The sequence below is a fragment of the Eumetopias jubatus genome, unplaced genomic scaffold (assembly GCF_037043125.1).
Source record: "Eumetopias jubatus isolate StellerSeaLion01/CBP00866 unplaced genomic scaffold, mEumJub1_p1.0 scaffold_1, whole genome shotgun sequence".
Classification (NCBI taxonomy): domain Eukaryota; kingdom Metazoa; phylum Chordata; class Mammalia; order Carnivora; family Otariidae; genus Eumetopias; species Eumetopias jubatus.
The window spans coordinates 208,352,834-208,375,644 of record NW_028274807.1 but is presented as its reverse complement, the minus strand read 5'-3'; the positions used below and the strand labels follow the sequence as shown (position 1 = coordinate 208,375,644).

At 50.0% G+C, this 22,811-nt stretch overlaps 1 protein-coding gene across 4 annotated transcripts; it reads left to right on the top strand.

Annotated features, from left to right (window-relative positions):
* Window positions 1-353: 353 nt before the first annotated feature.
* Window positions 354-22,480, top strand: ZNF333 (zinc finger protein 333). Of its 4 annotated transcripts, XM_028088716.2 has the most exons (9): window positions 4,375-4,462; window positions 4,851-4,930; window positions 6,081-6,163; window positions 10,382-10,469; window positions 16,846-16,934; window positions 17,563-17,689; window positions 18,128-18,223; window positions 19,245-19,321; window positions 19,831-22,480. In XM_028088716.2, the coding sequence occupies exons 2-9, from the start codon at window positions 4,867-4,869 to the stop codon at window positions 20,926-20,928; spliced, it is 1,722 nt and encodes a 573-aa protein (XP_027944517.2). In that variant the 5' UTR covers window positions 4,375-4,462; window positions 4,851-4,866; the 3' UTR covers window positions 20,929-22,480. The 4 variants fall into 4 exon arrangements, with proteins under 4 accessions (XP_027944519.2, XP_027944517.2, XP_027944518.2 ...); XM_028088718.2 differs by lacking the exons at window positions 4,375-4,462; window positions 4,851-4,930 and adding an exon at window positions 354-448; XM_028088717.2 differs by lacking the exons at window positions 4,375-4,462; window positions 4,851-4,930; window positions 6,081-6,163 and adding an exon at window positions 7,374-7,516.
* The last annotated feature ends 331 nt before the right edge of the window (window positions 22,481-22,811 follow it).

Here is a 22,811-nt window from a genome sequence, read left to right as displayed (position 1 = left end):
GCGGAGGTGGGCGAAGGTAAGTTAAACACGGAGCATCCCAACTTGCCAGGAAGATCCCACCCCTATCCTCGCCCACCAAGCCCGGGCCCCGCCCATCAACCTAGACGCGCCCCCCTTCCCCCCCATCGCCCCCGGCCAAGCCTCGTCAGTCAGGCTCAGGACCCACCTCCACCCGCCCCATTGAAGGTCCAGTCCGACCCCATGCCAGAGCCTAACTTCACCCCGCGGGGAAGGAAACTAGGATTTACTCTCCGAGGCCGGATGAAGAAGGGGTCAACATTTCTGTCACTGCCTTAAGCTCCTCCAGTCCCGAGAACCGGAGCCCCGGCCACTTCCGCTCCCGGCGACCTCCAGGCCGGAAGCGGAAGTGCACGGCGGCAGCGGACGGCGGCGGGTGTGCTGGGCTGCGCGGCGCGCTGCGGTGGGAGTGTCTCCGGCCGATCTGCAGGTGCGGCCCGGCCCCTCGGGAAGGCGGGGAGGGCCCTGCGGGCGCGAGGAGGGGCCGGAGGGCCCTGAACCGCCGCCCCTGCGGCGGCGCCTCCTCCCCGCGGTGGCACCCCGCGCCGGGATGGGGCCCGTACCCCTCGGCCTCGCAGCCGTCACCCCTGACCCCCGGCCCGGCCCCCTGCCCTCGGGTACCGCCTGTCCGGGCAGACAGGACGGTCGCCCATCCATCAAAAGGGAAATCACGTAGTACAGTCCAGGTCCCGCAGCTCAGAAATGTGGTACCACCAGCCGGCCCAGCCCTCACCCATCCTCCCGGATTTGTAGGACACTACCGTACCTCCCTTATGCATGGAGCTGTTTATTAGTAATTCACCTTTTATTTCATAGGACGTTTCATGTTATCTAGCTCTGCAACTGGAAAGTTAGGTCCTGAGTCTGCGTGTGCCGATTGGTTTGAGTGACAAGTGAATTTAAAAAATGGAATGTCCCCTCTATCAAGGGATGGCAAGAGTTTGTTGTTGCTGTTCTTTTTTAGTTTTTTGGTGACTATTTGTAGTTCTTTAGCTTAGGGCCTGTTAATTTAGCTTTCATTTCATTTTTCCTTTCCCTTTCCTTTCTCTTTATTCCTTTCTTTCATTTAAAAGAGCTTTTAATTTGTGAGCATCAGTGTTTTTCACTGCGAGATGTGGGTATCTTAAGAAAAGCTATTTCCCAGTTATGTCAGAAGTCTTACCATCAAGGAAAAGGAAGATTATTCAGTTCTTTTCCCGGCAGCTCCCACTCTGGTTACCCCAAGCCTGTGAATGAATCACCACGAGGCTTAAAAACATATGGGACTCCAGGAAAAAAGATGACATACCTTTGTTAGTACTAGGAATTGAAATTGAGTTGGTCATAAATGGAGTGTGTTTTTTTTTTTTTTTAAATAATAGGGTTAAAACTAACTTTTGAGACATGAAAAAAATTAATTCTGGAAGAAAAGTAGACTTCAGATTTCAAGTGAGGTGTTTTGTCGAAAAGAGCACAGGTTCTGCCTTGCCATCTTGGACTTAACATTGTTTCTTAAAGACTTCTGAAAGCTAGTGTTGATTTATGTTATATGAACAGGCATTTTAAGTCATTTTTATATTTGATTTTTGTGGGGTTACATTGTTCTGTGCGTCTGCAGGTGCATGCCTCAGGCTGGCTATGCTGAGTTATTTTGGGGGAGTGTTGATTGTTTGGCACGTTTCGACTTGGGGATGCCCTCTATGAAGTGGGCCTTGTACAGGGGGAAACAGTGTGATTGAAATAGATATAATACTTGCCTCTGTGGAGGTTTTATCCTCCCTTAAATTAATCATGACCAGGGTGATAAGGAAACATGGAGCAGGAGAACTTGGGGAGGAGGTCAGGAAAAACCCCTTACAAGGGACAAATGTTTGAATCCCCCAAATGAGCTGCATGTAGCTAGACAAGCGGTCGGGCTTTGGAGTAGGGTAGGGAGGAGATTTGAGAGAACATTCCAGATGCAGGGCCTCTCAGGCAGGACTAGGCGTGGTGTGTTTCAGGAATTGAGAGAAGAGGGACAGCTAAAGTAGAGAAAACAAAGTGTGGAACGGATGAGCCAGCTTGGAGAGGCGGGCAGGGCCCTAAAGGCCGGGGTAAACTTTGGACCTTGTTCTAAGGCCATTGGGAAGCCTTCAGTTTTTTAAAATTTTCTTTATTTTTTAAAGTAGGCACCACACCCAGGGTGAAGCCCATTGTGGGGCTTGAACACACAACCCTGATACCGAAACCTGAGCTGAGGTCAAGAGTTGGATTCTTTACTGACTGCAGGCGCCCCACCACTGATTCAGTTTTAAGTAGGAGAGTGACAGAGTGTTTGTGATTTAAACAAAACACCTACGCCTGGACTGAGCATGGAGTTTAGGATGGACAAGAATGAACGGGGAGTCCATATATGTTAGTACTGGGAATTGAAACTGAATTGGGCATAAGTAGGGTGTCTGGAAAGTCCATATATGAGCTAGAATCAATTCATGACTCATGCTGGTAGTTGGGGCCTGATGATTGGGGAACTGGCAAAGTTGGCATGTTTGAGAGCACGTAGGAGGTGCAGCTGGGAGAATTTGGTTGATGTATTCTATCACATGTTACAGAGCAGGGGTTGGCAAACTGTGCCAAATCTGACCCAATGCTGGTTTCCATAAAAACTGTTTTTTTTAAATGGAAAAACAAATGTGTTTTTTTGGTTTACCTTTTGTCTGTGGCTGCTTTTGTGCTACAACCACAGTTAAATTGTTGGTTTAGAGGCCATTTGGCCCACAAATCCTAAGATATTAACTCTGGCCTTTTAAAGAAAAAGTTTGTCAACCCCTAATATATAAAGTACTCAGTACGCATCAAGCACTATGCTAGTGGCAGGATTTGGAGTCCTGAAAAAGGGGGACACAGGTCTGTACTTTGGGAATGTACATTATAGTTGGAGAGGGAGAGGCAAAATCACCTAAGCAAATAAATTAAAAATCACAACTTGATAAGAGGCAGTGGAGGAAAAGTAGAGGCTGTTAGAGGTATTTTTGAGAGACTATAAGAGGAGAAATAATCCTTTTATTAGATGAGAGGAACCACTATGGGGGCTGTAGTCTGGAAGGTGGCTCTGGGCGCAATATGTTGCTTATTGGGAAAGATTCGGTGTGAGGGTTTTCACACCTGCCCTGCCGGAGGCCCATGGAAGTGGTGTTACCTGGGCCGAACCCCTGTGTGGGGCTCTGCTTCCACCCTCACTCCCCCTTTGTCTTTTATTACCTTGGTCTCTTTTATTGCAGGGAGGACGCCTAATGAGACCTTAAACCCTGGCGCTGGTGTCATGGCAAGGGGCCTGGAGGAGTCGGAGTCAGTGGGGGAGGGGAGCATGATTATGTAACTCTGGGTCCTGTCTGCTCTCTCCCCACCCCCAACTGAGGACGAAAGGGGAGGGGAAGTATGGAGCACCCTCTGCCTTGCCCCAGGGGACCTGATAGTCTCTTTCACTGCCTGAGCGCTGGTGGGAACTGGCTTGGGGGGAAGGGTCCCCACAGTGACCCCGGGGCTCTGTGCCTGATTCCGGAGTCTGACTGCAGAATGGGGTCATTTAGACTTGGCAGCAGCAGAGCTCCACACCTGGGCCATCCCTTGGGAGGGCTACCCAAAAACACACATGTCTGGATAACTTGAAATTAATTAAAATTCGGTAAAATTAAAAACCCAGTTTCTTGGTTGCCTGACCACTCAGGTGCTCAATAGCTACACGTGCTGGTGGCTGCCTTTTTGGAAAGCACAGACCTAGAACATTCCCATCCTCACGGAAGCTCTGTCAGACCATGCTGCGCTACAGGGTTCTGAGATGAAAAGACCATTAAGTTTCTCAGATGCAGTGGTAGTCCTGTTCTCACAGACATAAAAGATTACAAAGTGCTTAAGTCTTGGGAAGGGGTTCTAGGGATTTCATGAAAATTAAGTGATCAATCCCAAACTTCTGATGCCTTAAATAAAGAGTTTAGGAAAAACTCTCTAGAGTCCAGAAATAGGCTCGGGCAGTGACTGGTAGTGTGAAGTGACAAAGAGAGCCAAAGCTCACACTCTCGGATTTGTCCAACCGGTAAAAGAAAGGAAGTCTTGTCTGCTCAGTTGGCCATGTGATCCCTGTCGTGGTCACAGCTGTTACGGCACAACACCAGCTGTAGAGATGGGCAAACAAATGGGCATGGCTGTGTTCCAGTAAAACTTTATTTATAAAAACAGGAGGCAGGCCAGGTTTGCTGAGCCCTGCTGTGGTGGGAGTGTTCCGAACGTGCTCCCTTTCCCAGTGATAACCAGTTGTCCTGCAGGTGGTCCTTGTGGAGCCAGAATATATGTGCGTTGTTCTAGGAGTCAGTTACCTTCGAGGATGTGGCGGTGGGGCTCATCCAGGAGTGGGCGATGCTGGACGGTGTACGGAAGAACCTGTGCCGATACGTGATCCTGGACAAGTGTAGGACCCTCGCCCCCAGGGGTAAGGCTAGCATCAGGCTGGTCCTTCTCCCACGCAGGTGTCTAATGCCTCTTAAGGGCCAGCTATGAGGCCAAGGAAGATGTGTGGGCTTCCACAGGAAAACAGAGCTCCATCTGTTGTATTGTATTCATTCTTTCTATAGTCAGAACCTGCGTGGGTCTCATTGAACTTGGCCTTGGGTTTCAGGGCTTTATCCCTGTGGGGCAGAGAGGAGGGTGTTTGTGGTGTGGGCCCTTGTGAAAGAGCTTCACTGAGTTCACTGGAAATTGGGTACGATCACTTTGCTACCCATGGTCCTCGCTCAGTGCCAGGAGCTCAAGCCCACGCGGAAGCAGGAAGCCCACTGCAAACCCTCCCTGCCTCCCTCAGCATGTGTGTCTTTGTCCAGGAGTGGGGATTCCACCATGCAGACCCAGTCTGGGCTCCCAGGTGGGGCCAGAGGAAGAGCTGAGGGCTCCACGGGTGTGGGTGAGTGTGTGTGGGCTGCCCACCGGTTGGGGGGGCGGTGTGCTGGGAAGTATCAGTCTAAGAGCATTTCAGAGGCCCTTTATCGCAAGGGGAAATGAGACTCTTTGGGGTGAGGTTTCTCAAGTGAGTTTCTGTTAGTGTTTTTTCTCTTCTGCTAGCCTTCTCCTACTTCTCATTGATCTCAGAAAACGATCTGTTCAAATCTCTCTCTCTCTCTTTTTTTAAATTGAGATATTCACATACCAAAGAATCCACCCTTTTAAAGTGTACAGTTCACTGGTTTTCAGTATATTCACAAAGTTGTGCCACCTTCACCAGTCTCGCGCGCCCCCCCCATCTGCTTTCTGTCTCTATGGATTTGCCTGTGCTGGATACTTCATATAAAGAGAATCACACAACATGTGGCCTTGGGTGTCTTATCTTTTGTTAGTGTGATGTTGTTGAAGTTCATCCACATTGTAGCGAGTGTCAGAGCCTTGTTCCTTTTTAGGGCTGACTACTGTCCCAGTGTATGGGTAGACCGTGTTTTGTTTGTCCATTTGTCTATGGACAGACGCTGGGTTTGTTTCTACTTTTTGGCTCTTGTGAATAGTGTTGTGAACATTCATGTACCAGATTTTATGTGGGTATGTTTTCATTTCTCTTGGGTTGACACTTAGGAGTAGAGTTGCTGGGTCATTTACTGAACTTTTTGGGGAACCACCAAAGTGCTTTCTCAGACAGGTGCGTGCACCATTTTACATTCCCACCAACGGTGGTTGAGGGTTCCAATTGCTCCACATCATATCCACACTTATTGTCCAATTCCTCATGAAAGCGAACATTTCTGTGTGTGTTCTTTGTCTAATTGCTTCTTACTTATTTCTCTGATAAGGCTGTCTTTCTGGCGACATCTGTCTCAATCCCCAGAAGACATAGTTTCTCATCCCCGCCCCACCCCCGCTCCTGTCACTGCCAGACTCTGCACACAGCTGTACCCTGCAGAGTCTCCCTTTGCTCACTGACACCTTCTTCCCTTTTAGTACTGTCCCAAGTTTAGGCTCAATATTTAAAAAACATTTTAAAACAATAAATACTTAAATATTTATTTTGGTCAATTTCATATCACTATTTCTGAAAGAACTTAATTTTTTTTTCTAATTTGTTTTAGACTGGGAATCTCAACTTAAATCGAAAGTGTCGACTCCTGTGCAGGATATTTTGGAGGAAAATTTGCCCCATGGTATGCAAATGGTAAGATTCATGGGGGATTATCCTTATTCCCTCTCTTGGGAGAAGTTGAGGAATTTGTGAGTTGGAGATGCACACCAGAGCCAGGGAGACATTTGGGGCATCTCCTCAAAGACATTCCCACATGGTCTGAAGGGAGTGGCCATGACTCCTGAATTTGGGTAAACCCTGTCTGTCACTCAAGACCCTTCTTCGAATGTTCTCCCGAGTAAACATTGCCATCAGTGTGAGTCAGACATTGATTGTGTGCAGTATGATTTACTCCTCAACAGTCATGGGAAACTCCTGCCTTTTGGAGAAACCCCTCAACATCCTTGAGCCCTCAACCTGCCTAAGCGAGGTGCGCCTCGGAACGTGCTAGAAACTTGCCTCGACAGGGAAGGAAGCAGCCCTGGGCACTCTGTGGGTGTTGGCGGGGGTTTTGTCGTCACTCACCCCTAGCCAGGAGCAAACTCTGCCTGGAGAGTTGATTCAGCTGCATCCAGAATGGCTTCAGGAGGTACTCTAACCTAGACCTGACAAGAGAACCGTGGGAGAGAGGGTCACCCTGACTGTAAGGGACGTGGGAGAGCTGTTGCGGACCCCTCTCCACTTAGGAGACAAATCAAGATCTCACAGCAGAAATAAGCCCCTGCCAAAGCGTGGAAGAGCCTTCAGAGCCGGCTGGCACATTCCAGTGTACCAGGGAACAGACTGAGCCCCGCTACTCCCACCTTGGCCCTGAGTTCCTGCCTCCCCACACTGTAGGAATTTCCAAGGTTTAGGTTCCTGTTCTTGGGGATTTCAAAGATGAGGGTTAGGGTGTGGATAGAGGGACATATAGAGCCCAGTTTCACCCCCAGGCTGGGCCTGTTTGTCCCAGAGCCAGTGAGATCTCTGGGCTCCCTCGGTCTGTGCCCCTCCACCTCTGTCATGGATGGTGTCAGACTCAGGGTGAAGAGACGCCAGCAAGTGGATGGGGTGGCAGGGCCTGGATGGTAGAGACCTGTTTCATTGCTTTGCTCTGAGCATGCGGAGCCTCAAGCCCTGCACAGCCTGGTGTGGGCTGCAGGGCAGCTGAAAGCCTCACCGCTGCATGGCTCGCATCAGACCCCAGGGCAGCTGAGACACTCCTCACTGCCCAGGTCCTCCTCACCATCGGTTCACATTTTTGTTTAGGTGGAGAATGTCCTCCAATAGCTGCTTGGGAAAGGGCATGTTGCTTTGGAGGCCCTGAGGTCTGAAAATACCTCACTGGAGCTGCTGGATTGCAGGGGCCTCAGCTGACAGGATCGTTGCAGTAACCCCACGCGGAGCACTCTGTGCATCATCACAGAGCACTCAGTTAATGCTTGTTCAGTGAAGGCGCGAACACAGGTACTCCAGGCCTTCACCACCCCCGTGTCTTGATTAGCAGATGGACCCTGTGAGGGAGGGAGGGAGGGAGGGAGGACCCAAAAGGGACAGCTGTCCTCTCCGGTTTCTGTGGGCTCTTTCCTCTTAGTGTGGGATTCTAGCACCTTCCACAGAGTTCCACTCCCAGCTCAGCAGTGAGCACTAAGTGTGGGAGAGGAGGGCTTCTGCTGCATCTGAGCCTCAGGAAACAAGGAAACGAGTGGTCACAGAATGTTCTGAGCGGGCAGAGGAAGTCTACTCGGACACACGTGGAGAAACTGAGTGGGTCATCCATGAAGACACAGAGCCCATAAGTGGTACAGCCACATTTGGAGCTGGGAGTCAAATCCAGGATGCAGATCTCTAATTGCAGAGATTGCCATCCTAGCTGCCAGGATCTACTGGCTGGTAATCGTACAGCCCGCCACGTGGTTGAAGGCGCTGATGGTTCGGCCAGCCCTTCCGGGCATCAGTGGGCCTCATCCTCAGCTCTGAGGCCTCCCTGTCATGTGAGAATAAGGCCTTGTGGCCTCCCCCTCATGGCCAGCTAGGCCAGGGGAGGACAGGAACATAGAGGGCTGGGGACTGCTCCCAGAAGAACCCCAAAACAGGCTGAAGAAGTGGTCTCCAGGCTCAGCCCTTCTACTGTCCTAGCCCCCCTCGCTCCCATGCCATGTCCCTTCCACGCTGTTTCAGGGCAGGGTCATACCGGCTTGCGTGAGCCTTGGATAGCGACAGGGTTCAGAGGATGGGCTGTGAATGGCAGGGCAGATGTAAATAGCTCTGGCCAATAGTTTGGTCCTGCGACTGATGGCTGCCAAATAGATAAACACAGACTCTAAGAAAACAGAACAACATTCATATTCAGAACCGAGGGCTCCTAGCCTTTCTTCAGTGAAGCGTATTGCAGTGCCTCTGAGAGCCTGTGGCCCAACCCCCTAGCCTAACCCCCAGAACCAGAAAGGGTCAGGTTCACCTCTGCGTCTGCGGCGTGATCAGTCCTTGAGGTCCTCAGTGGCTGGGGCCCACACTTGAGACCCTCAGTGGTTGGGGCCCACAGTGGAGTAGGGGGAGTTACCAGGTCTGAAGCTGCCAGACCTGCATACCTGCCTTGTGACGGCACTACCCCGAATCTGAGGGTCCTTCAGGCCCAGAGCAGCCTCAGTGCCGCCTCTGTCCTGCTCAGTCCCCTCTGTGCCTCTCCTAGGGGCTGGGGCTGGACCTGAGGATGCAGATCAGGCCCACAATTGGAGACAGGGGGACACCTTTGATTCTAGAGGACCACCCGGCTCTCTGGGTGTCACCTCGGTCTTCTGAATATACAGTAAGCCGGGGAGGGCGTTTGCTGTGAGGGCCCAATGCCAGCCAGGAAGGCCCGCGGTTCAGGATTTCTGCCCGTTACCTGCCCTGAGGCACCTGCCACATTTTCTTCCCATCCATCACCAAGTCCTGCGAGCTTTTCTCCCCTGAAATATAATTTACCTCTGGCTGCTCCTGCTGTCCTCACTGCCACCACCCTACCCAGAGCCACTGTTAGTTCTCTGCGCCCCCTGGAACTGCTCCCTACAGGCCCCTCTTTCTCCCGGGCCCCACCCTGGACACAGAAGCTAGAGACAGCCCTTAGAAATGCAAGTCAGGTCAGACACCTTCCCTGAGGGAAAAGCCTCCAGTGGAGGAGGGTTCAGATCCTTTCTCCCACCACAGGGCTTCCGGGAATAACTTGCTGACCATGCCTCATGTGTGGAGGTCCACCTCGTCCCCCCACTACCCCTCAGCCTGCTGGCTGTCCACGCCTCTCTTTGCTCCAGTGTTTCCCCCACTGCTGGAGGCTCCTCAGAGGTTGCCTCCCCCCAGCCTGGGCCCCCCCTCCATTCCTTTTTTTTTTTTTTTAATTTTATTATGTTATGTTAGTCACCATACAATACGTCATTCGTTTTTGATGTGGTGATCCACGATCCGTTGTTTTCATATAACCCCCAGTGCTCCATGCAGTACGTGCCCTCCTTAATACCCATCACTAGGCTAACCCATCCCCCCACCCCCCTCCCCTCTAAAACCCTCAGTTTGTTTCTCAGAGTCCATCGTCTCTCATGGTTCATCTCTCCCTCCAGTTTCCCTTCTTTCATTTTTCCCTTCCTTCTCCTAATGTCCTCCGTGCTGTTCCTTATGTTCCACAAATAAGTGAAACCATATGATAATTGACTTTCTCTGCTTGACTTATTTCACTTAGCATAATCCCCTCCAGTTCCATCCATGTTGATGCAAATGGTGGGTATTCATCCTTTCTGATGGCTGAGCAATATTCCATCGTATATATGGACCACATCTTCTTTATCCATTCGTCTGTTGAAGGGCATCTCGGCTCTTTCCATAGTTTGGCTATTGCGGACATTGCTGCTAGGAACATTGGGGTGCATATTCCATTCCTTTTTGAAGTTGAAATTCTATCACAGTGATTAGTTTTGTACCCACGGATTGGATTAATCTGGACAAGCTACACTGGGCATGTCTCAGTTATCAGTGTGTTTCTTTTTCTTTTTTTTTTTTTAAAGATTTATTTATTTTGAGAGAGTGAGAATGAGAGAGAGAGAGAGTACATGAGAGGGGGGAGGGTCAGAGGGAGAAGCAGGCTCTTCGCTGAGCAGGGAGCCCGATGTGGGACTCGATCCCGGGACTCCAGGATCATGACCTGAGCTGAAGGCAGTCGCTTAACCGACTGAGCCACCCAGGCGCCCTATCAATGTGTTTCCAGAGCAGGGTCAGTCTTGCAAATTCGGTCAGGGTGAGGAGCTGGGAACAGATTCCATTGACCGTGTGACTCTGATCTGTCCCTGTCACTCTGTCTAGGGGCTGAAGGCGGCTGTGCAGATTCAGAGGATGGCCATGCCGGTGCCTGCACTGGGTGTTCCAGAGCTGGGGACGGCCGGGGGTTCTGGTGAGTGAGCGCCGGGTGGAATTGGCAGCCTGGGGGTCCCCGCCTGTGCTGTGTTGTGTCCGGGAACTTGTACCCGCCCCCCTTCCTCTGACCGCAGGCATTTCCCTGTACTGGAAAGAGAGAATATATAAAGTCATGTCACCGTTCTTTATGCATTCAAGAGGAAAGGCACATTTTCAGGATTGTGGGCTGGGAATCTTTTTTTTTTTTGGTCTTTGGTCTTTCTGTTAAGAAAGAGCAGATCCCTTTCAGCTGTGGCCAAGTCCAGACCTCTTTTTGGGCAAGGTTAAATTCTCCACAGTTATGTAGATGCTGAAGATGACAGTTGAATTTACTGTAAATGGCATATGTTTTAACTGAGCTTATAAAGAATGAGGTTAAAACAAACCATATGTCCTGAGAAGTGGGGGGAAAAATTAATTCTGGGGGACAAATAACATCTTAGCTATAATTTCAAGGCATTTATCTCCTTCCATCTTGCCTTCTAGTGAGAATAATAAACTTTGTTTCTGAACAGTATCATTCAGTCTTGCGTTTGGAATCTATTATATCATTGACAGGAAGTAATTCTTAGGTTATGTTATGTGTTGCTCTTCTATGTATTTTTGGTAAGCTTTCTGGGCAAGGCTTTGCCTTGAAGTACTCTTGAAGTACTTGGAGTACCCTGTGCTCTTGAAGTATGACTCTTCAGGTGCTGTAGTTGGCCACCCTGTGGTGAGGTGGGCACTGGGAGACAATCTCAAATAAAACATTGGCCCCTTCCCTGTGGAGCTCACAGTCTGCCTGGGCGGTCCTATTTTTCAACGAAGACCAGAATACAATGGAAGCATGTAACACGAGGGCTTTATCTTGGGGGCAGAGAGGAGTTTCTGGAAACTGGAAGTCAGACCATGGGTTCTCAGCTGCAGCACACTGACATCGGGTTGGATCCTTCTCTGTGGTGGGGCCATTCTGTGCACCGTGGGATGTTTAGCGGCATCCCTGACCTCCACCCACTAGACGCCAGTAGCGCCTCCTGTGTTGATCCACCAGGGCCACCATAACAAAGGACCACAGACTGAGTGGCTCAACCACAAAAACTTGTTTTCTCACAGTTCTGGAGGCCAGAAGTGTGAGTTCAAGGGATTGTCCGGGTTGGTTCTTCTCAGGGCTGTGATCTGTTCCAGGCATCTCTCCTTGGCTTATAGGTGGTTGTCTTCTTGTGTTTTCTTTTTCTGTATATGTCTCTGTTCAAATTTTGTTTTCTTATAAGGACACCAGTCATATTGGATTAAGGCCCACCCAACTGACCCCATTTTAATGACCTCTTTAAAGACCCCATGTCCAAATATGGTCCTATTCTGAGGTACTGGGTATTTTTTTTTTAAAGATTTTATTTATTTATTTGGCAGAGAGATAGAGAGAAAGCACAAGTAGGCAGAGTGGCAGACAGAGGGAGAGGGAGAAGCAGACTGCCTCCTGAGCAGGGAGCCCAATGTGGGGCTCGATCCCAGGACCTTGGGATCATGACCTGAGCTGAAGGCAGACGCTTAACCGACTGAGCCACCCAGGCGCCCCTAGGTACTGGGTATTAATTAGGACTTCATCCTATGAGTTTTTAGAGGGACACAATTAAGCCTGTAACAGCCCCTAGTCATGACAGCTGAAAATGTCTCCAGAAGCTGTGGCTGGTCCCCACCCCCCTGCCCCCCAAGATCATATGCTGTAGCCCTAACCTCCCATGTGACCATATTGGGTGGAGGCTGGGCCTTTAAGGAGGTGGTTAAGGTTGCAGGCGGTCATGAGGGTGGTGCCCCAATACCATAGAACTGGTGTCCTTATAAAAAGAGGGAGAGACACCAGAGCTCCCTGCCAAGTGAGGACACAGTAGAAGACTTTTGTGTACAAGCCAGGAAGACCGCTCTCACCAGCCCGACCATGCTGGCACCCCGCTTTCAGACTTCCAGCCTCCAGAACTGTGAGGAAGTAAATTTCTACCGTTTAAGCTGCCCTGTCTGTGGTGTTTGGTTATGCAGCGGAGCTGACAGATACCGGACTTTGCCACATGTGCCCTGGGGGATGAGTATCGACTTAGATCATGATATTTACTGTATCATTTAGTGTGGTAAGATGTTGGGGTGTTGGGAGAAGGCTTGGGGGGAGGATTTCAGGCCTAGGAATGGCATCTGTAAAATTCCTCCCAGGGGGGAGGCGGGCAGGCAGAGAGCCTGGTGTGCCCAGGGACCCACGGAAGGCTGTGTGAAGGGAGCAGAGGGAGGGGAGAGTGGTGTGAGCTGACTGCAGAGGGTTGGGCTCCAGATCATTCAAGGCCTGGAAGCATGGGAGGAGAATCCCGGCCTGCGTGCTTAGGCTGCCGGGAGCCAGGGATGTGTTTGGGTGAGTGGTGCCGTGCATCTGCAGTTTTAGCAGAACCCTCCAACATCTGGGAGGTGGCGGGGCCTCAGGGAGGATCTGAGTGGTGGGTGGAGGCAGTGAGGAATGCGGTGGCAGTGGCCTTGACCAGCGGTGAGTGTGGAGTGGGTGTGGCGGGGTCCCTGAGACCATGCCCAGTTGTGGCCATTCACTAGGACTCCTAGGCCTCGACCCACAGTCGTACTTATGGTGGTGATTTATCACAGTGAAGGGGCGCAGAGCTCAGTCCACTGGAGCATTAGGTGAAGTCTGGGGGAGTCTAGGCATGAGCTTCTGGAGTCACACAGGACATGCTTAATACCCCCAGCAACAAGCTGTGACAACACATGTGAGGTGATGTCTACCAGGGAAGCTCAGGAGAGACTTGGCGCCCAGGCTTTTCACTCGGGGCTGGTCACGTCGGCACCCTCTGCCCAGCATGAACCTGACTCCTGTCAGTAGGCGCCGGACTCCTGGAAGGAAAGCAGGCGTTCAGCACAAACCACAGTGTTCATAGAAACAGTTTAAAAAGAGTGAGCCCCTCCTGCCAGTTAGGGTGGTGGGAACCCTCTGGAGATCCATGTTCCCAAGGGCCAGCAGTCGGGCCTGTTGTGTTAATTCTTGTCTACAGGGGAGGGATTTGTGGAATGATTTAAGACATATGCAGGAGGTTGCTTTGAGAGAATTTGGTGAGTCCTGCATGCTTTCATTTACCAGACAAGCCAGAGCATTCATGTGCCAAGCACAGTGCGGGAAGGGCGGGGGTGAAAGGAAAGGGAAGTCTAGCTTGTTCTTCCGAAGCGTCTAATCCTGCGAGAGTGGCAGAAAATACACACCTAAGGAAGCCAATAACCATGTGGTTACAAATAGGTAGGGGCTGTGAGGAAAGGGGGAGGGTCCTTCTAGAGAAAAGAAGGATGCTGAGGAGGGGAGGCACTCTGAGGGAGTGAGTGATCCTTCAGTGGATTCAAAAAGGAAAGGCCTGATGTTGGCAGGAGCCATGGTGGGGACCGGGGTAGGAGGAAGGGAGTAGGGTGGGTGGGGCTGGCGGGAGATGAGTGCTCTCTGTAGCGATGTCATCACTGAGGTGGTTTTTGTTTTTTGGGTTTTTTTTTTTTTTTTGTATAGTTTTTGGATTTTTTTTTTTTTTTTTTTGGATTAATTGTTGGGGTCTGCAGGGTGTCAGGGGCGAGATTTCCCATCTGAGGCAGGGATGTCGCTTCCTGAGATCAGGGACACTGGAAGGAGAACAGCCTTTGAGAGTAAGGTGATGAGCACAGTTTTTTGAGGGGGGATGAGACAACAGAAGTTCATATCTCACATTTCTGGAGGCCAGAAGTCTCCAATCAGGGTGTTTGGCAGGGCCGTGCTTCCTGTGAAGCCTGTGGGGAGGCTCCTTCCTGGCAATCCCTGGTGTTCCTTGGCTTGTAGCTACATTGCTGTGTCGTCACATGGCCCTCTCCCCTCCTGTGTCCCTGCTTCTGTCTTTTCTCCTCTTCTTAGGACACTAGTCATATTGGGTGTGGGGACCACTCCACTCCACTGTGACTTCATCTTAGCTAATCGCATCTGCAAAGACCCTGTTTCTAAATAAGGTCACATTTTGAGGTAGTGGGGGGGTTACAACTTAAAATAACTTGGGGGGACACAATTCAACCCATAACGGTCAGCCCTCTGGTCCCCCTCCCCCAAATTCATGTCCTCCCCACATACAAAATACAGTCAGATGATCCTGACACCCCCAAAGTTTTTACCCATTCCAGCATCAACTCTAAGTCCCAAATCTCATCAACTCAAAAAGTCCCCAAGTCCATATGAATCATCTAAATCAGGCATGGGTGAGACTCGGGGTGTGGTCTCTCCCAGGGGCAAAATTCTTCTTCATCTGTGAACCTGTGAAATGAGAAAACAAGTCCTCTGCTTCCAAAAGACATTGGTGGGACATGCACAGGGTACACGCTACCTCTCCCAAAGGGAGAGAAAGAAGGGGTTATGGGTCCCAAGCAATCTTGAAACCCAGCAGGGCAAGTTCAAGGCCTGCAGTGGCAGCAGCCCTGCCCCCCAGCTCACTGTGGTCGTAAGGCGAATTCCCCAGACAGATGAGTGGGGACCTGAGCTGATGGTGTGGAGGTGGGTCTGGAGTTCAGGGGAGAGAATCAGCCTGGGGGTTTGGGCCCGGTCAGCCGGGCTGGGACCTGATGCCCAGAGCGGGTGAGGCTACCTGCCAAGGCAGAGGCTGAAGGAAGTGAGAAGGGTGAGGGATGGAGGAGGGTGTTGTACAGGAGACAGAAGGAGCTGGGGGTGTGGTCACTTCAGGGTGGAGGGATTAGATGACTGCACACATCGACTGGATCCCCACCAGGGATGGGGGGTCACTGGTGGTCTGAGTGAGGTGCCTGTCCTTGGAGTGGTGGTGATCGTGAGTAAGCAGGAGGTAAGGAAATGGACGGTGGGTTGGTTGCCCACAGTGGGGAACAAAAACAGTATGTAGAGGGTAAAGCAGAGTGTTTTGGCTTAAATTGTGGCCCCCCAAAAAAGGCATATTGATGTCCTAATTAGCTGCTGGTACCTGTGACTGTGACTGGGACCTTACTTGGAAATAGGTCTCTGCAGCTGCCATCGAGTTAAAGTGAGGTCAGGATGGGGGGGGGGCTCTCCAGTGTGACTGGTGGTGTCCTTTTAAGAAGAGAAATGTGGGGGTGCCTGGGTGGCTCAGTCGGCTAAGCGTCTGCCTTTGGCTCAGGTCATGATCCCAGGGTCCTGGGATCCAGCCCTGCATCGGGCTTACTGCTCAGTGGGGAGCCTGCTTCTCCCTCTGCCTCTGCCCCTTCTCCCTGCTCTCTCTCTGTCAAATAAATAAAATCTTAAAAAAAAAAAAAAAAAGAAACATGCCGGGGGGAGACAGGGACACAGTGGGGAGAGGACAGCCACGTGACGACAGATGCAGAGATCAGACGGACGCAGCTGCAGGCCAAGGAGCACCCAGGATTCCGGACAGCCACCGCCAGGAGCCAGGAAGAGGCGAGGAGGGATTCTGCCCAGTGCATCAGAGGGAGCGCGGCCCAGCTGACACCTTGGTCTTGGACTTCTGTTCTCCAGAACCGAGAGAGAATACGCATCTGTGGCTTTAAGCCTCTCAGTTTGTGGTACTTTGTTACACCAGCCCCAGGAGGGGAATATGTACGGTCAGAGATTGGACATGGTTCAGGTTTTCTTTTTTTATTATCTGCAATTTATTTTATTTATTTGTATGATATGCATTATTTTTTAGGTCAGGATTGATTTCTGAGGGGGAGGGTCCCGTTGCGGTGGGAGGTGGGGGCACAGGGAGACAAGAGAAGGTGTGTGTGTGGGGGGTCACTTGCTCGTCTGTAATAGGCCGAGCCAGGAGGCCCGGGGCAGGGGAGGGGTGTGGTTGATTTGAAGGCAGGAAGGGGAGATGCTGCCTTCTCACAGGCAGACTTGGGGTGCGGGCAGCTTCTCTGTCCCCTCCTTATGGTAAGTCCTGGGGTGCTACCGGCCCCGCAGAGTGGGGCAGAGGAAGGGGCCGAGCAGCTAGGGAGGAATGCTGACCCAGGCCTGAATCAAGGGGCAGTGGGGGGTGCCCCAGAAACTCCAGAGTCTGTTGGTGAATTGAGACCGTGACTCCAGAGATTCGGAATGGAAAAAACGTGCACGTGTATGTGGGTGTTTGCACGTTCTTCTCAGTATGTGTATGTGCACGTGTACGTATGTTTTGTGTCTGTGTGTATATGCGTCTGCATGTTTGTGTGAATGCATGCACGTGTATGTGTGTGTGAGTGTGCACGTGTCCCTAAGTGTGTGAGTGTGTGCAAGTGCATGTGTGTGTCTCTTGTACGTGTGTGTGTCCCTGTGAGTGTGTGCATATGTGTGTGCACACAGGGTCACTCACAGTCGGGGTGGGCAACCTTCGGTCCTGTGGGTGTGCTCACAGGGCCTCCTGGCCTTCCCTCCTTTCCTGTAGCTCTGCTTGCCCAGGACCCCGCCTGGCTCCAGAAGGAGGGCACAGAGGACGAAGCTGTGGCTCCGGGGGTACTGATCACCTGTCCGTGGGTAAGTAAGAAATCCCTGTTGCTCTTCTTGCTTGGGCCCTTGTTCTCTTCCCTTGGACTAGAGCTTCTTGACCCCACAGGGCTGGTCTCCAGGCCTCCAGGCACTGGACCTCCCGTAATATGTGTCAGGGGGAGGTGCCTGGGACAACCCAGGCAGCAGTCCCACCGCTTCATTCAGACCTTCCCTAGCTGTGGAATGCCTCATTCTGCTGAGCATCAGGAGGGAAAACAGCAAGGCTGTGAGCTGTCCTTGCCTCCTAGTCTTCACGGTCTCTCGGGGCAAACAGTTGTCATTTACTGAATACTTCTCTCTTGCCGGCAACATGCTCAGGTCTGCTGGATCCTGGAGCTGGAAGGGAATAAAACTGCCAGGGCTTCCTGGCTAGTTGCCAGTGGCTCAGTCCTTTGATACCACACGTCTGGATGCTGTCCCTCAGGGAGGAAGGAGTAGATAGAGGAGTGTTCTAGTTCTGGGGTCTGAGTCAAAGGGCAGATTCTGAGACCTCAGAGCCCCATCTGAGAATCCTCTGCATGGGTCTCCCTTCCCCAGACCGGCTGGCCCCCTCACCAGCCTCCTGAGTACTGGTGGGGGTGGCCTCCGGCTGAGCTGGGACGGGTGTGTGTTTCAGGAACCAGTCACCTTTGCAGATGTCGCTGTGTTGTTCACCCCAGAAGAATGGATGTTTCTAGACTCTGCCCAGAGAAGTCTGTACAGAGATGTGATGCTGGAGAACTATAGGAACCTGGCCTCCGTGGGTAAGGCCAGGCTTGTTGCTTCATCTACACACTCCTGCGGCACCTACGCGTTCCTGGAGGTGTGCTGGTTTGGGAAATCAAGAGGTGAAAAAAATCGGACAAATCCTGCTCTAATAGTGCTTACAGTCTAGGGGCTCCCCTGTGGAAATGAAGGTATCTTTGCTGCTGTTTCTCCATGGTTAAAAGTTTCTGGGCTTTTCAAGTGTGTTTCTGAGCGAGGCCCTGGGTTTTGGGGCCTGGAGAATCCCATTGTCCTTTGGGACCCAGTGAGGGAGCTTATACTTTGGTTCCTTAGTGTAAGCCCTGCCATGCCCGTGAGAATGTAGGCAGGCTCATTTTGCTCTTCCCTTCCCCAGTGCCCCTAAAGACTTCAGAATATCAACGCTGGTTAATGGCAGGCACGGTCTGCTCACACCCTGCATCTTTCCCCATGAGCAGGAGATCAGCTAGGCAAACCCAGTACGTTTTCCCACTTGGAGCCAGGAGAAGAGCTGTGGCCCCCTGAGAGAAGAAGCTTCCCAGGAACCCATCCAGGTGAGCAGCAGGCAGATCAGGGAGCAGCAGCTCTGATTGAAAGATGAGTGTTAGGTTTGGAAATTGTCAGTAAGGGAAACACTTCGAGTGCCCTTGACGGGAGCTGCTTTACTGGATTCCACCTCCTTCCTTTTTGTCCATATACTCTACTCTGGTTTCATAGAATGATTTGTCCTACCTCCTCTTCACATTTATCATTTCCACGTGTATAGTTTATCCAGTGTGGATTTTATGTGTATACAATGTGTGTATGCTTTATCCGGTGCCTCCCCAGTGTATTTTCTTGCCAATACATTCTCTCAATTTCAGTCTCAGTCTTCAGAGAACTCTTTCTCAGTAACTTATCTACCATCTCCGTTCCTTGTTCCTATGGTTACGTGACTCCTTACGTGGCCAAATACCTTAAAATTTCCTTTACTCTTTGATACATTCTTCCTCTTCACAATTTCCTACCATAGTTAGAATCAGTATTTATTTTTTATTTTTTAAAAAAGATTATTTGTGTGTGTGGGAGAGAGAGAGTATTTATTTGTGCACATGAGTGGGGGGAGGCGCAGAGGGAGAGGAAGAGAGAGAATCTCAAGCAGACTCCCTACTGAATGCGGAGCCTGATGCAGGGCTCGATCTCACAGCTTTGAGACCATGACCTGAGCCAAAATCAAGAGTCAGACACTTAACTGACTGAGCCACCCAGGCGCCCCTAGAATTGGTATTTTTTTAAAAAAAATATTTATTTATTTGAGAGAGCGAGAATGAGAGAGAGAGAGTACATGAGGGGGGAGGCTCAGAGGGAGAAGCAGGCTCCTCGCTGAGCAGGGAGCCCGATGCGGGACTCGATCCCGGGAGTCCGGAATCATGACCGGAGCTGAAGGCAGTCACTTAACCAACTGAGCCACCCGGGCGCCTTTGAATCGGTATTTAAAAAAGAAAATCCACATGTTCTCTTCTTAGTGTTTTGGTTGCCTTGGTCCCACAGTTTCTTTCCCCGGGTACTTAATTTTTCTATCCTTATTCATTCCAGAACCTCAGCATCAACCCCAAGATCCAATTTCTAACCAAGATATTTTTGCAGAGATTCCATCCATTGGCATGAAAAGGGTAAGGTGCCCAAGGATTTTTCTTCGTCCTCTGTTGTAGGACAAGTCTGGGGTTGCTGTAGATTAGAAAAGCAGCACAAGAGGCCAGAGAGAGAGAGAGAGAGAGATTCAAGGCAAGTGGTGTACACTCAGGGGAAAGCAGGTTCTTGGGAGAGAGTCTGTGAATGTCATGAGTTGGGGAAAACCCTCCATGTAGATCAAGGCATGTGTTTCCCAGAGTTTCCACAAGCAGCCATGTTTATAAATGTGAACAGACATCAAGTGTTTAAAACTTAATTTGCCTTTAACTCGGCAAAAGTCTGCGTCTAAGAGGCCTCACAAACATAACAAAAATGACAGCTCTCTGTGGCAGAGCATCCACTTGAAGGGACTCAGGGTAGAAATGGTCCAGACGCACTGAAATGGTAAAAGCTTCAGCTATAGAAATGCCTTTTCCCTACATGTAATTCACCTGGGGGAGAGTCTGTGAACGTAATAGTCTTTGAGATTCCTATTTTCCTCACTTGACAGGAGCAACGCCAGACTGGAGAAAAACTCTATAAATACAGTGAACTTGGGGAACCCTTTCACGGCATTGAACCACTTTTTCAGTATCAGAGAATTCACGCTGGCGGCAACCCCTATAAATGCCACGAGGGTGGAGAATCCTTCTTCCAGCCCGCTCACCTAATCGTGCCTGACAAGATCTGTCATGGGGACAAAACCTACGCATGTAACAAATGTGAGAAATCCTTCAGATACAGCTCCGACCTGATCAGGCACCAGAAGACTCATACCACGGAGAAGTGCTTTGAATGTCAGGAGTGCCGGCAAGCCTTCAAGTACTCCTCGAATCTGCGGCGCCACCTGAGGACTCACACTGGGGAGAAGCCCTTCGAATGTGCTCAGTGTGGGAAAACCTTCACAAGGAACTTTAACCTGATTCTGCACCAGCGAAACCACACAGGTGAGAAGCCCTATGAGTGTAAGGACTGTGGGAAAGCATTTAATCAGCCGACCTCCCTGAGGAGCCACCTGAGGACTCACACTGGGGAGAAGCCCTTTGGATGCAGTCAGTGTGGGAAAGCCTTCAGGGAGCACTCGTCGCTGAAGACACACCTGCGCACTCACACCAGGGAGAAGCCATATGCGTGTAACCAGTGTGGGAAGCCCTTCCGGACGAGCACTCATCTCAACGTCCACAAGAGGATACACACCGGGGAGAAACTGTATGAGTGCGCTACTTGTGGGCAGGTCTTGAGTCGCCTCTCAACGCTCAAGAGTCACATGCGAACTCACACTGGAGAGAAGCCCTATGTGTGTCAGGAATGCGGGCGAGCCTTCAGTGAACCCTCATCCCTCAGGAAACATGCGAGGACCCACACCGGCAAGAAGCCCTATGCCTGTCAGGAATGCGGGCGAGCCTTTGGTCAGTCTTCACACCTTATCGTGCATGTGAGAACTCACACTGCGGGGAAACCCTATGAATGCAATCAGTGTGAGAAAGCCTTCAGGCACAGCTCTTCGCTTACTGTGCATAAAAGGATTCATGCCGGGAGAGAGAATGTTGCGAACGGTGGCCTGCCTTTATCAGTGTCCCATCCGTATGGGGGGCCCCTTGCTGACTGACTTCCAAGTTTTTAAAAGTATACACGTTCTGGGCTATAATCATCTCTCATACTTGTTTAGCCACGTCACATGTTTTGATGTATAATATTTTCATTTTGGTTGAAATCTAAATATTGTCTTAGTTTCTATTATCACTTATTCTTTGGCCTGTGAGTTATTTGTAATTAGATTTTAAGAATAACAGGACATGGGTATATTTTTATAGAGGTATAATTACTTATAGTGAAATGCATAAATCTTAAGTGTACAGTTGGAAGACTCTGGTGCATGCATATATATATGTAACCTACACGCCATTTAAGATATAGAACATTTCTGTCCTTCTGGAGAGTTCCTGCATGTATATGGGTTTTTTTTTTTTTTTTTTAGTTTATAACTTTTTGTTGTTGGTTTCTAATTTAATTACATTGTGAGCAGAGAATGTGGTCTTTATGTTATTGAATGTTAGGTATCTGTTTTTAGTGTGGTGTATCGTTAGTTGCCTGTCAGAATTACCCCTTCTTCCTTACGACAGGACTTACGTTTTTTTGTTCAGATTGGTAATGTGCACTGTTAAAAAAACCTCTATCTCCCGGTCCTTGCAGCTGGAGGAGGGGTCGCGCCCCCAGTCCTCGCCTTTCTAAGTATGAGAAGTCATTGGGTGTGATACCTGGGAAGGATGTTGCAAAGGAACATTTAGCTTGATCCCTCCACGTCTTGCCCTTTGTACAAACAGACATGATGTCCAGTGCTAGAGGAGCCATCCCATGACCATGAGGGTGAAAGCCACAGGCTAAGGAGAGTGTGGCCAGAAGTCACACCAACCCGTCTCCCCATGGTATCTTTGTGTAGCTGCCCTGGACTGTTTGTTTGTGGACATCTTGTGACATGAAAAAGATGCACTTCTTACTGGCACATGACATTGCTATTTTGGGGATGGGGTGGGAGAGGGTAGGATGGGTTTATTACCACCAAATGCAGTATCTGATGCACTTAGTATAGGGTCAGTTTTCATAAATGCTTCATGGGTGGTTGAAATCAACGTATTGCATTATATATATGTCCACTAGATTTGAGCATATTATTTGTGTTTCAAAATCTTCTACACATTTATACATATTGGTCAATATCAGTCTGTTTGGGCTGCGTAACAAAATTACCATCGATTGAGTGGCTTAAAAACAACAGGACTTTTTCCTCATAGTTCTGGAGACTGGAGTCCAAGATCAAGATGCCAGCAGATTGCTCTCTGGTGAGGCCTGCTTCATGGTTCATAGATGGCCATCTTCTTGCCCAGTCCTCACATGGCAGAAAGAGAACAGGGGAGCTCTGTGGGGTGACTTGTAGAAGGGTACTAGTCCCATTCATGACGGTTCCACCCTTATAACCTAATCATCTCTGGAAGTCCCACCTCCTAATACCATCACAGTGGGAATTAGGCTTCAGAATGTGAATGGGGGTGGGGCACAAACATTCAGTCCACATCCGTCTATGATCTGTGTACTGAGACAGCTATGTTAAGCTCTCCCACCATGATTGCTGAATAAATCTTGTAATTCTGTCAATTTTTAAATTTATATATTTTGAAGCAGTCAAATGAGAAGATTTTTGATATTTAATGTTTCCAGCAAATTGTTCCTTTTATTCTTCTAGTGACCATCTTTCTCCCTAGTGATGAACATTCAACTATTCATTTTCATAACAGCAAGTCATTGTTTGGAGCTTACTGTTAACAGATAGTAGATACTACCCTAAGCTTTGAATCTTCTAAGTTACTTATTTTGCACAATGACACTTTGAGGTAGATACTATTATCATCCCCAGTTTATGGATGAGGCAACTAAGGCCAAGCCAGTTGAGGTGAGTTAACCAAGGTCATACAGGTGGTAAATGATGGAGTCTGG